A 13,215-nucleotide genomic window follows, 5' to 3' on the forward strand; every position below is an offset into this window, starting at 1 on the left:
AAAGATAAACAACAACAACCATAAACACACCAAACGCCACCCAAACCGCCAACTCTCGGCTTATCTATCCCGATTCCTGTGAAAGATATCAAAAAGTGATCAACTGATAAAACATTAGTGATATTATGATAAACAATTCAACAGTTGACAATTTTTTGATAACTTTTACAGGAATCTAGATAATTGAGCTCAAAGTTGGAGTGGCTTTATATTAGAGTGTTCACGGATGACAAACGAGTTTCAGTAATGTTAAACGAAGCAAAATTTTTGAAAATTTGCGGAAAAGCACTTGAAATTCTTTGTGATTTGGTTAAGCTTCCCAATGCACCATATTGTTCTGGAAAGTTCGAAATGGTGATTTTTCATTCTAAATCCTGGGTCAAGTTCCTTTTAGGCTGCTCCGATTTCAAGTGGTCTCCAGGGACAGTGTCACCAAATTTGTCAAAGAGGTCAAGAAGAAAGTAGTGACAGATTTTGAACGGTCCGTTTAAGATTATTTGTATTGGAAAGAATTCAATAGAATCTATAAGAGTTTAACTTATACGAATTAGGTTGAAAGTCTTGAAATCGCGATTTTCAAGATTTTTGGACAATCTAGATAACATTTTATTAGTGACAATGGGCTAGAAATTTTAACCGTACAACGAAACGATAGAGGAAATATCATAAAACCTCTATTAGAAGGGCTCTCCCAAGGTATTTTGAAACAATGGCCGGCCCTTCTAATACAGGATATACGGAAGGTTGAAATTGAAACATTAGGCATCAAAGTTTTGGAAGCACCTAATTAAGAAGAGGATTTAGAACCTGGGCTTCAAGGGTAGCTGACAGTTGATGCTTCCAAGCGCGTGGCTGAGATGCTAGCGATGCAAATGTCTAAAACTAGGCTAGCAAAAATTCCAGAGAAGGCTTAAGATATGCACGAACTAATACTTAAGTCCACTACTCCCGATCTGAGAAGAAGCTCGTTGAAAAATGTGAGAACCACAAGAATAAGAGAAAAACATCGGATCAGTTTAAAATTCCGTTTTTCCGATACTAAATGGATTCGTTCGTCGAATGTACTACCAAGAACACGGCATCGGGTTCGGCCAAAACCTATTTGCATAAGTTCGGAATCGAATCGGCTTTTCTCTCGCAAAAATGTCCACGTCCGGGAATGGATGTGTGACTATGGTTGTGAATAGGATGGTTGGTGGTGGTGTTGGTGGAGGGTGCTCCTTCTTCTTCAAAAGAAGGGTCAATTCTCTGGAGATACTCCAAGAGCCCGGGAGAGAGAGAGAGAGACGTTGCTCTCCTTCTTATTTCGGGGGGAGGGCGGGAGCACAGAAGCACAGCACAAAAAGTTCCTCTTTTCGTGTGTGCATTGATTTGAGGAGAGGGGAGAGAGAGGGTGTGTCTTCGAAGGGGATGCTTATACTTATTGTGTGCAAAAAATGCAAAAAAAACCGAAAAGAGGAGTCATTTTTTTGGGTTAAAGAGGAGGAGGACGACGACGACACTCTGAGTTTTGGTGGTGACACTGGTCCCCAATTTTTGGCTGTGTGACAAGAGTGACCGTCTAGTTTCTTATAGTTTGAATTGAGATATGAATTAATGGGAATTCCGTGGGGTTCCAATCATAGTTTTGAAAAAGTAGACATCTTGATTGGTTTCCTAGAAACCGAAAAAAAAATTACGGTAGGAAGTTTAAATCAGACGAATAAGCCAAATTTTGTAAATAAGACCTAAGGGTGCTCGACACCGCGTAGCTGGTGAATTCTTAATAAGAAAGGTTCTCACTAAGAAAGATCTTCACTAAGAAAGATCCTTACTAAGACAGAGGAATACTGAGAAGAATCAATACTAAGAAAGATCCTTACTACGCACAACCCTCACAATTAAAGATTATCACTAAAGAAAACCATATTACGGAACATTCTCACTAAGAAAAACTCTCACTAAGAATGATTTTCACTAAGAAAGATCCTTACCAAGCACAATCCCTCACTATAAAGATCATTAGAAAGCACAATGGCTCACTATGAAAGGTTCTCACTAAGAAGGATCGTTACTAAGAAAAATCCTTACTAAGAAAAACTCTCACTAAGAAAAAAAAACCCTTATTACGGAACATCTTCAATAGGAAAAATTCTTAATAAGAAAAATTCTCACTAAAAAGGATCATTACTAAGGAAGATCCTTACTAAGAAAGTCCATTACTGAGAAAGATCTTTACTGAGCACAAACCTCACTATCAAAGATTCTCACTAATAGTTCAAATTAAAATTGAAGTAGAAAAAAGAATAGTTCCAAACTAGGAAAGTTAGAATCAATGTTTTGGTGATAAAGATAAGCTAAAAGGTGGTTATGACTACTGTAGCATTTGAAAAAATTGAGAAATCCATAAGAAAAGGACCGTACAGGTCATTAAGTCATACAACAACATATTTTTCAGTTGATTTTCGGCCATTTTAAGGAGTCTGGAGCTCAGATGTCAAATTTCCAATCACTTTGGTAATTTTGGAGGATTTAAAACATGCCAGTATTAAAAACTTTGCATTCGTAGAATTTTTGAAAATTCCTAGTTTTTCAGCTGATTGTCGATTTTCGGAAGAGAAGGAGAATTGTGATAGGGTTGTTGTCTACCTTGAGAACAATCTACAAAAAAAATCGTAACCAATAACTTATGGACCGTAAGCTCCCCCCTCCAAACAGGATCCCCAACAAAAAATGAAGACGTATGGAACACCAGTCTGCAGATGACAACTCTTTTCCTTCAGAAAATAAATAAACAAGAAGAAGGCGTGTGTCGCTTGGGTGACAAGTTCTTCTTCTTCTTCGCACTTCTCTCATGATGCTCTTAGTCTGTCGCCGTCGGAGAAGGAGCAAAGTGTTTTTGAAAAGAAGAAGAAGTAGCATAAGGAGGAGTAGGAGTAGAAGAAGAGTGAGTGAAACCGGAAAACAACAACTTTTCACAACGGGAGAATCGGGAGGAGGAGGAGGAGATGCTCGAAAAAAATGCGGAGAAATGAATATATAGATGTGCCGGAGATGTGTAAAGTGGCTGGAAATTTATTTATTTCCAGAGAGAGAGAGGCCTGACTCACAAAGTTTCAAAATCAAAGTTTGGAAAAGGCCTGGTTTATTGACGAGGTTTAATTAAAAGCCAAAGTTGGAAAGATCAAGTTTTGGTGAAATTGGAAATGCCAGTCCTAATTGAAAAAAATAGATGAAGTTCATTTATAACGGATTTGAATATGGTTAGGTCCATCAAAGCTCTGCACCCAAAATAAAAGCAAAATAGGATATTGGCCAGGTGCTGGTCGGAACTTGCCCAAAATCGGCTCTGTAGCGGGCCATGGTCGAGTGATAACGAAAAAAATTCCAGAAAAATCGTCAAACAGAAAAAATCGGGAAAAAATCATCTGGATTAGGACTAATGAACGGTTAGAGTTAGAAAAAGGCCCTAAAGATAAGGATTAGGGCAAAAAATTCGGAGGGTACAATAACTCGGGAGTACAAGGGTGGACAAAGTGATTTAGGGGTACAAAATCCATGATTGGGGGTACAAAACTAAGCCTTTTTCCCGGTATTTTGTACACCCGAACTGATGATTTTGTACCCCTAAATTGCTTTGTACCCCTTTGAACCCCCGACTTTTTGTACCCAATTATTTGCCAAGGATTTGGCTTTTTAAAGGTGGGGGGACAGGAGATTTTTCGTAGGATTTTTGTAGCTAGAGTATGCATTCTACCGTGACGGTGTACAACGGTTAATGTCACTCTGCGTACAGCGGTCGTCCTCACCTTTATGTATGCAATCGGGCGTGCGCTTTTTCTTTGCCCGCGTGGCTCAGTCGGTAGCGGCGCCGCACCGTCAATACTAGTCTCGACAAGTTCAACTCCTCGAGGGGCATATTTAAACGGAATTTCGAGAACATTATTTTTTCATGTCCCCCCACCTTTAAGGACAGTCCGCCTAACCTCAGGGGGGGGGGGGTAAAGCCTAGAGGTTGGGGCTTAACCCTAGAGGGTTGAGGCCTAATTGCGTTCCTAGGGGGTACTTCTGAAAATACAGTATTTTTCTCAATTTTTAAAAGAATAATGTTGCTGTTTCATCCGCCCGAAAATTGCACATTCCAGCGCACACCATCTTAACTTTTCAGGTTTTCCCAATTAGTGATTTTTGATGCGAGTTAAATGTATTTTTGGTCATTTTCCACCTTACAAAAAAGCTGCTTTTCAAGATTTTTTGAAATTTTAAGGCTCAAAAAAACCACAACCATCCTATAACATTTCATTGCATAATTTTTAAAATAGCCTCATACAAATTATTTTAGAATCAAAAAGCCTCACAAAAGCATAGTGACTGAAATATTCATAAAAAATTTGATAGAGTTTCAGAGTACATCGGACAGAATTTTGTATGAAAAGTTCAAGGATCTGGAATGTTTCCAGAACCTTCTAAAATTTGGATTCAGTCAAAAATAGTGGGAATAACTCGAAATACGGTTCTAGCCGTAATTTTCTCTATTTTTGCTGTTTTCATTGCAAATATGCCGACTAAAAGTGCTTAAAATAGGTACTACTCTTCAAAATCTGTCTAATCTGAATCTGGGATTCCCAGATTGCCTGATACAATCAAATAGATGATAGCGTTACAGCTGATTGTAAGACAACCCACTGCAACATATTCTAGACTTCTGAAATTCTTTGAAAAAAAATGATAAATATTCTGATAACCAAGGTGTTTACATTTAGGGAGTACCCAAAAAAGTGACCAAAACCAACAAATCGAGAGACGGAGAAAAAAATGGACCGGACTGAGAAAAGAGAAGAAGAAGAAGAAAAGCAGAAGACGTTGACGAAAATCGAATGGACCACTGAATGATTCGCGAAAAACGCCCCTCCTACTTTTCCTAAAAAGGGTCGTGTCGCCCCGAAAAACCGAGAGAAGAAGCGACACGTTGTATGGGGATGGCCCGATGGGGCGGCGGCTGTGTATGTGTATGTGGCCAGCAATTTGATTAGGATTCGTCGTCGTTGTGAAGGGAGAGAAAGAGATAGACCTTCTACGCTACTCCGCCCCACGCCCTACTCACATTTCTTTCCACTTTTTTGCTTTAGATAGTACCCCTAGGCTTCCACTCACTTCATTTCGACAATTAGACGAGAATGACGAGGATTTCAAAGTCACTTTAAACAGAAGTCGAGGATTGGAGCAGAAACCCCACAAAAGAGGAATAAAGAAAACAATAAGCACTGAAAAGAATGTGTGTGGACCCGTTTTTGGAGTTAATGGAATCGGAAGCGTGCTCTTTTGGGATGCAGTCTGGGCAAAGGAAGTTTCGGGAGTGACCGTTGATGATCAGAAAAACAAATCCGGGTCAGAGGAATTGTGAAAAAGTGGAAAATGTTGAAAAATAAATCTAAATTAGCCCATAACATCACAAAAGTGATTTTGGCCCTATACATGCACTTTGAACTCAATTATCCTATGAGAGATATCAAGAATCTTTCAACTGATAAAATATTAGTGATATTATGATAAAAGACTTATCAGTTAAAAACTTTTTGATATTATTCGAAGGAACTGAGATAAGTGAGCTTAAAGGAAAACGTATGGGGTTGGCTTCTAGCAAAGAAAATATGCTTATCCAACAAAAGGTTCAAATGCACTATCTAAAAAATGAAGAAAATAAGGTAATGGAAAATCTGCCACCGTTCTACCAGAAGACACTACCAAGCAATAAATATCGTAAACACGTAATAAAGGCGCGGGATCTTCTATTGTTCTGTTTGGGAGATCCTTCTATAACAGGTGGTCTTCTATTAGAGGGCCCCTTTTCCCAGAGGTCCGAGGGCTCCTATGATTTCCCAAAAGCTGTTTTTTATTTACGATCATAAATTCATGTATATTCTTATCTGAAAATCATATAATTCTTATCTGAAAAAATCAAATAATTATAAAACCAATTATCATACATAAGGATTCCATTTCGGTCGGTCGAAAATCGCCGACCGCCGACCGACCACCGACCCAGCGGACCGACAGCCGACCGAGCTGACCGATCGGTCGGCGCGCCTACCGATTTCGTACCTTTGCGCATAAAAACACGAATTTTTGCGTACGAAGAACTTTATTTTACGATAAACGAGGCTTTTAGTGAGTAGTTTGCCGTAAAATACAATGCAGCGTATGCAAACACATTGACGCGCAAATGCACGAAAACGGTCGGCTGTCGGTCGGCGGGGTCGGTGGTCGGTCGGTCGGCTAAATTTCCCGACCAAATGGAAGCCTTAATCATACATACTAAACCTACCTTTATCGGAAATTGGTATCGTCAAGTTTGAGCTAGTTTTTCTCGGCTCCCATGCGAGTTATCAAAAATGTGTCAACTGACAAAATGTTTCTGATATTATGATAAACACTTTATCAGTTGGCACTTTTCTATATCTCTGAAAGGAACTAGGATGAATTGGCTCAAAGTTGGGGTCCCTCAATTACAGGTTTGACGGTATGTGCCCTAAATTTCGAGAGACCTAAAATTATTGTTACTGGACGAAATTTCATAAGGTTTTTTGCTAATACTATTGAGCATATCAGAAAACCCAATCCCCAGTCATCCAGAACTTCAAAATCTCAAAATCCTATTTAGAATAATTGCATTTTGCAAAATAATTATTTGCAAAACTAGGACTATTTCCTGTTCCAGATTTTCCTGTTCCAGATTATTGACCCTGTTAAACTTTTCAGAGCTTTTCCAACTCATCACACATATACAACGTGTCTAGAGCTGTGTAGCTTTCTCGGAAATTAGTTTCTTCCTTATACGGTATTGGCTACACCAAAAATGACACGTCTACCAGAGGATTCAGAGTCGAGGGCCAACGCTGCCGGCAATCGTCAAATGAAAATGGCTGAGTGAGCTCTAAAACCCTTCATTACTTAAAAAAAAGATTTTAGAAAATCGAATGCAAGCCAAATGAGAATTAAGAAAAATAAGGAGCAAAAGAAGAAGAAGGACCCAATCCAAACTTCATCGGATGTCGACACTTTAAACAGCAAAGAATTCAACAAAGTTCTGAATACTCGAAACTTGCTCGCTGACTTTGGAGCTGGTGAAAAGGAGAGTGATTTCGAGAAGGCGTTGGACAGGCTGGAACAGTTCTTGGGCACCACTAAAGCGGAATATGAAGACGTCGAGAACCTCACGAACGTTCTTCTGAAGGAAATGGAGAAGTTGACAGTTGGAATTGAGAGTATTGGCGATGTTCTCGATTCGGAATCTGTTGCTTAGAACCTTGATGTTCTCAGAAATAAAGTTTTTAACAGCCTCATATAGTGCCAGTCAATAATATATACAAAAACATAATTTTCAGTTGATTTTTATTCGGAGGGTACAAGAAATTTTGGAGTTCAATTATCTCAATTCCTATAAGATATATCAAAAAACTGTCAACGGACAAAATGTTGGTGATATGATGAAAAACCTTTTATCAGTTGCCACATTTTTGGTATCTCTCATAGGAACCAAGATAATTGATCTCAAAACGCATGTAAACGGCGGGCTTCTATTGGAACATAGAGACTATATTTCGGGATATTTTTCTACAGTAATCTTTTTTCTGGTATACCTGAAATTTTGAAAATAAATACTTTTAAAATACTAGGTGTTTATTTCATTGAATAGTCAAAATATTTAGTATATTTCTGAGTATATTCGACACCAATAGACGGCACAAATTAGTTCGGATTTCTTCAAAACACATACCAGTCGAGGTACCTGAAAATGGTCGAACTACAGTAAATGTATTACGGTATGAGTGGTTCTCACATTTCGAGCTCAATTATCTGCGTTCCTTTTGAAGATATCAAAAGTTTGTCAACTGATAAAATGTTGGTGATATTATGACAATAATTGTATCAGGTGACACAATTTTAATATCTCGCATAGAACTTGAGATAATTGAGCTCAATGTGCATGTATAGGGTGTTCTTCTATTAGAGTGGTTACGGTATACATTTTTGTTTTCAAAAAAAAACTTACAATCCAAAAATAATAATTATAGCCGACATCATAATATAACTAAAAATAATATTCACATGTCTCACTTCTCGATTATAATGAGCCTCAAGACAGTCCAGATACGCCTGGATAATATCAGACGGCTCATTGAGCTCAACCGGAACTGTGTAGATATGTGACATTGTGATTTCAAAGTGTTATTGAACTAAATTGCTAGTTTGTGTAGCTCTGACAGCCGGGTCACCTAGTAAGGTCTTTTGATTTACGGTTGCCCAGGGAAAAAGCAATACAAATGTCGTCAGACACCATAAATTAGAGAAAATGGAACGTAGAAAACAAAACGAAGTGTTTGGGCTTTTTTAGTAGAACTAATAAGAAATCAGAATCCTGAAAATGGTCAAAATGGCCTAAAAAGCAGGTTTTTATTTGGATCGGTACTGTATATTTCTCATATTTTTGGATACAAAGCGACTTGAGGTCACTGAATTTGGAAATTTTCAGCAATTTTGTATTTCAGAATTGAGTATTTTGTACCCCGATGACCCAATATTTTCAATTGATCAGTGATCTCGCGATTTTTTTCTCGACGATCGGTAGCACTCAATTTCATGACACCACCCAAATGGGTTAGACAGTCTCTATGTTGACCCATACCCATATACAAACATGTGCATTCCGTTTATATTTGTCCCGTATAGTAGGTTTTTTTTTGTATTTCTTGTGTCAGGGTTTTGCACCGAACTCTTAGATGTTCACATGTCACTCATGTGAATATCATTGGTATATGTCATGACTTTCGATCGGAGAGGGGTAACAAAAAGATTTCTGGTTTCGATTTGTTTCGTTTTTCTCTCTCTCTCTCTCTCTCTCTTTGCAATCCAAAGCTTTTCAAATGGCATATGACATTTGGAGGGAGGGAAGGTGACAAATACAAAGAAGAGAAAAACGAATTTTAAGAATATCAGGAACAGAAAAAGAGTCAAGTTTAAGATCAAAAGATGGGATTACTGTAAAACAAGTTATAAAAAGACCCCCTAACTTTGAGCCAATTCATCTTGGTTTCTGTGAAAGATATCAAAAAGTTGTCAACTGATAAATTGTTTATCAAAATACCAGAAATATTTTGACAGTTAATAAGTTTTGAATATCTTGCGTAAGAGCCATGGAAAATCAGCTCAAACTAAACAGAGTGTGGGCCTTTCTATTACAAGTTTTACGGTAGTTTTTGCTGTTTCCAAAGACAAGAAAGACTCATTTTGCAAAGTTCAAAGGGAAGTTTTAAAAAAATTTCAAAAAATGTCAAAAATGTCCATGGTCCAAACTTTGGAGTTGGCGCTTCTTTGAGCCACAAAATTGGGTGCCAACCAATGACATCTAATAGAAGCCCACCCTATAGCTCTATTTTGAGCTCAATTATCTCGGTTCCTGCAAACCATATCAGAAAATTTTCAACTAATAAAATATTTATCAGAAAATCACCAATATTTTATCAGTTGACAGGTTTTGATATCTTTTACAAGAAGTGAGCCATAAAAACTCTAAATTTGGGGGGAGATCCTATCAGAGTGTTTATGGTATTTTACACCCCCTTGATCCTTTTACATCCCCTTGACCTAAAATCCTCGGGACATATCAATATTCTTTTACAGTACACTTTTTCTTCTCTTATCTTCGGTACCACGATTCATAGTTTGTCAGGGGTATACAACGCTTTTTAACAAGTAAATAACATTTCATTTACTATTATTCACTCTCCAACATTTGGAAATTTGAATTTCCTGAGACCCCTATACTCCGAGCCCCCTGAAAGTTACCGCATTTGCTCTAATAGAAGGGCCCTGACACTGTCAAGTTTAAGCTAATTTATCTCGGTACCTGTCAGAGATATGAAAAACTTGTCAACTGATAAACTGTTTGTCATAATATCAGCAATATTTTAACAGTGTTCAACTTTTTGACAACTCTTATGGGAAGCGAGATAATTGAGGTCAAAGTTTTGAGCACCCTTATCTTACTGGTTTCAAGGTAACCAGATTAGTTCAAACTTGACAGTCTGTGAGGGTTCTTCTTTTGCAGGTTAATCTAGTAAACTATAATCTAGTAAACTATTTTCTTGTTCCTAGCTTCAATCGAAAAATGCCCAATTTCCAGCCTTTTCTAAAAATATCACATCGTGCTATCAAATCTCCAACCAAAGGTCTTTCCCCTCTCTTCGATTTTCGGCAAACCTTTTGGTTTTTTTTTAAATCTTTTTTTCATTTTTCTTTTTTCTTACTATCCAACACACATCGATTAAATCCGAACCATTTCCTCTCTTCCATTAAATTTTCCATCCCCTTTTTTTCCTCGTTTTCCTTTTTGCTGCATCGTGTTCTCTCCCGATTTTGCAACGTCATAAAGAAGGAGCGAAAACGATTTGGGTGGAAAAAAAAGAGTAGTGGGTGAGGAGGTTTACGATTCAGTGATAGTCAGTGATAGAAGGAAGCGAGGAGTACTAGGAATCGGAAGGCATCTCGATTGATTTTATGGGATTTTTTGGAGAGTTTCCGTCCTGATGAAATATGATTAAATATAAGAAAGTCGTCTATTTTTCCAGTTTTCTAGGTCAGGTGTTTGTATTGGTGGTCAAGGTGGCGGCCAAAACTTTTTGAACTATAGTATTTCCTTTAAAACTAGCCAACCAGGTTGTGGTCAAGATAGCCAAATTACAGTAAAACGTCTCATTGAAGCTAGCCTTGGCAAAACATACGTCTTCTAGAAACCAATGAACACATTTTTCTAGTGTTCATCGACACCTTTGTCTTGGCATAGAAGTCGTCAAGTACTAGGTGTAAGAATTCTAAATATCTTAATAGGATCACTCTATTTTTAGCCTAATCAGAAGCATAGAAACGTCATTTTAGGAATCATGGATGATCATGAACATTAATGCTATTTTTGCCCAGCTTCTCTTCTGAATGATACAAGTGATCATTAGCATAGATATCGTAAATTGATTGTCTTGTGACCAGATTCTCACCAGAACCTTACAGTGTGATAGGAATGTTATTGAAATAACAAGACTGTCAACTGATGAAAGTGTTGGAACTAGAGTCAAACTAGAAATTTTCGGACGTTGGACCCAAGCAATATGAGTTAGACTTAGAAAACCAATTTTTCACCTTGACCTCTTTTATAAACAAGCAGCGTACTGTAAACACGGCCACCCAAACCGCCGACTTTGACCACATATTTCTCGGTTCCTGTGAAAGCTATCAAAAAGTGGTTAACTGATAAAATATTGTTGATAATATGAAAAACACTTTATTAGTTGATAACTTTTTAATATCTTTCACAGGAACCGAGATATATGGGCTCAAAGTTGGCTGTGTGCTTGCACCACACCTGTACTATAAAGGTCCACACACTGCCAAGTTTGAGCTCAATTATCTCGGTTCGTGTAAAAGATATCACAACGTTGCTAACTAATAAAATATTTATCATAATATCATCAATATTTTATCAGTTGACAGATTTTTCATATCTCTTACAGGGACTGAGATATAAAAGCTCAAAGTTGATGGCCTAGGTGGGCTTCTATAAGAGGAATTACAGTAGACTTGGAAGAACCTAATTTTCATTTGGCCACCTTTTAATACATATACCTTTTTGAAGTTTCATGAATTTTTGTAACAAATACTCATTCGGATAGTTCCCACCTGGTCCAATGTATACAAGTATTATAGTTTCCTTATACTCCGAAACTTTCTCTTCCCTCCCTCAGTTGCTTACTAGCTGTTCTAAGAATTTGACCCTTACAATTTCCTGTTGTTTCCATTTCGTCAGTTTTTCGCGAGAGAATGTCCGCCAGGTGTCCTTGTCTGAAGGCGTCTATGTTTCTCAAATATTTTGGAGGAGGTGATTAAACGGTCATCGACTAACCCGATACGACCACGCGCCGTCTCGTGTAATGGGATTCCCCCTATTGAGACGACTAATTTGCAGGGAAGGGGCACGAAAATGAACGGGTCTTTTCTTGTTTTTGATATAGGTAGGTATCAAATTAAGTGGAATTTAAAAGATAAAATCAAGTGTTCAAGGGCATATGTATGACTAATTAGAGGTTAGGATAGGTTGAGTACACCAAAATATGAATGATCTGAAATAGCACTTTTAAGAAATTCTAGATTTCAAGATTGTCAGACTCCTGGTCCCTCGTATCCATCCCTAGGAAAAAAGCTCCATCCCATTACCATCAAAAGTACACAATGGTGTCCTCCCTCTCTCGGCAGTGCCAGCCATCGCCTGCCACCCATATGTACATCTCCAGCGCTGGCGCCCTTTCTCCGTACCTCTTGTTCCCTCCCATCTGTTCGCTTTCCCTATGTATCATCGTAATGCGCGGGATGGAAGAGGGTGAAAGCGAGTGGTACAGTGGGGAGCACGGTGCCTGGCGGAAAGACACGGAGCCACCCTGGCACCACTAGCACCAATTGCGCGCCGCCGCGCCGCGCGTTCCCCTTTATTATGCGTGTGAGAGAGTCATTCGAAAAGATGAAGGGTTAATGAAGGTGATTGATGAGAATTGGTACCTGGCACCGGGATATTTGGGGAGGCAAACCTTTAGGAATGCCGGTGTATATGGAAATGAGCAAATATAGATTTGAATAAGAATGCAGTACAGTAGATCAAGAAGAAAATTCAGTTTTTGAATTTAGTCGGTTACTGTATTAGTCGGTTTCTTTAGTCGGTCACTTTAGACGGTTTAGTCTTACATCCATTTTTTCGTTGTAAGAAATTCTGTGGGAAACAGGGTCTGTTTTTAGTTATGGTACTTTTAGGATGGTTCGGCAGCGGTTCTAGAAGTTTCTGGTTGGCTGAGCTTGTTTCCGACCATTCGCCTGCTCACGGCCCTGTCCGCGGTCGGCCATGGCCCGTTTACCGATAGCCTTGCTCTTAAGGAAGTTTAGATGCCTTGGAGACATGCTCGGTACCTCTAGGTTGTTTGGCTTAGTTTGTTTCTAACAGTTCGCCAACACACGGCCTGGTCCGCGGTCGGCCATGGCCCTCTTTCCGACAACCTTGGTCTTAAGGAAGTTTCGATGCATTGGAGGCATGAAAAGTCAGGCTTCCTCTAGGCTTCCATTACTTCTGGAAATTTTTAACCGATTATTTTTTCGAAATCCCTCTATTTTATATTTGGAGCATGATTTCAAATACTGGTC

The 13,215-nt window shown here is 38.6% G+C and overlaps 1 protein-coding gene across 1 annotated transcript; it reads left to right on the forward strand.

Annotated features, from left to right (window-relative positions):
* Positions 1-6,835: 6,835 nt before the first annotated feature.
* On the forward strand, positions 6,836-7,282 carry CBG27320 (the record flags this gene model as incomplete). The annotated part of the gene is made up of 2 exons (XM_045238591.1): positions 6,836-6,906; positions 6,949-7,282. The coding sequence occupies 2 exons, from the start codon at positions 6,836-6,838 to the stop codon at positions 7,280-7,282; spliced, it is 405 nt and encodes a 134-aa protein (XP_045098449.1).
* Positions 7,283-13,215: the final 5,933 nt, after the last annotated feature.

This window comes from Caenorhabditis briggsae (genome assembly GCF_000004555.2).
Source record: "Caenorhabditis briggsae complete genome, chrV, whole genome shotgun sequence".
Taxonomy (NCBI): Eukaryota; Metazoa; Nematoda; class Chromadorea; order Rhabditida; family Rhabditidae; genus Caenorhabditis; species Caenorhabditis briggsae.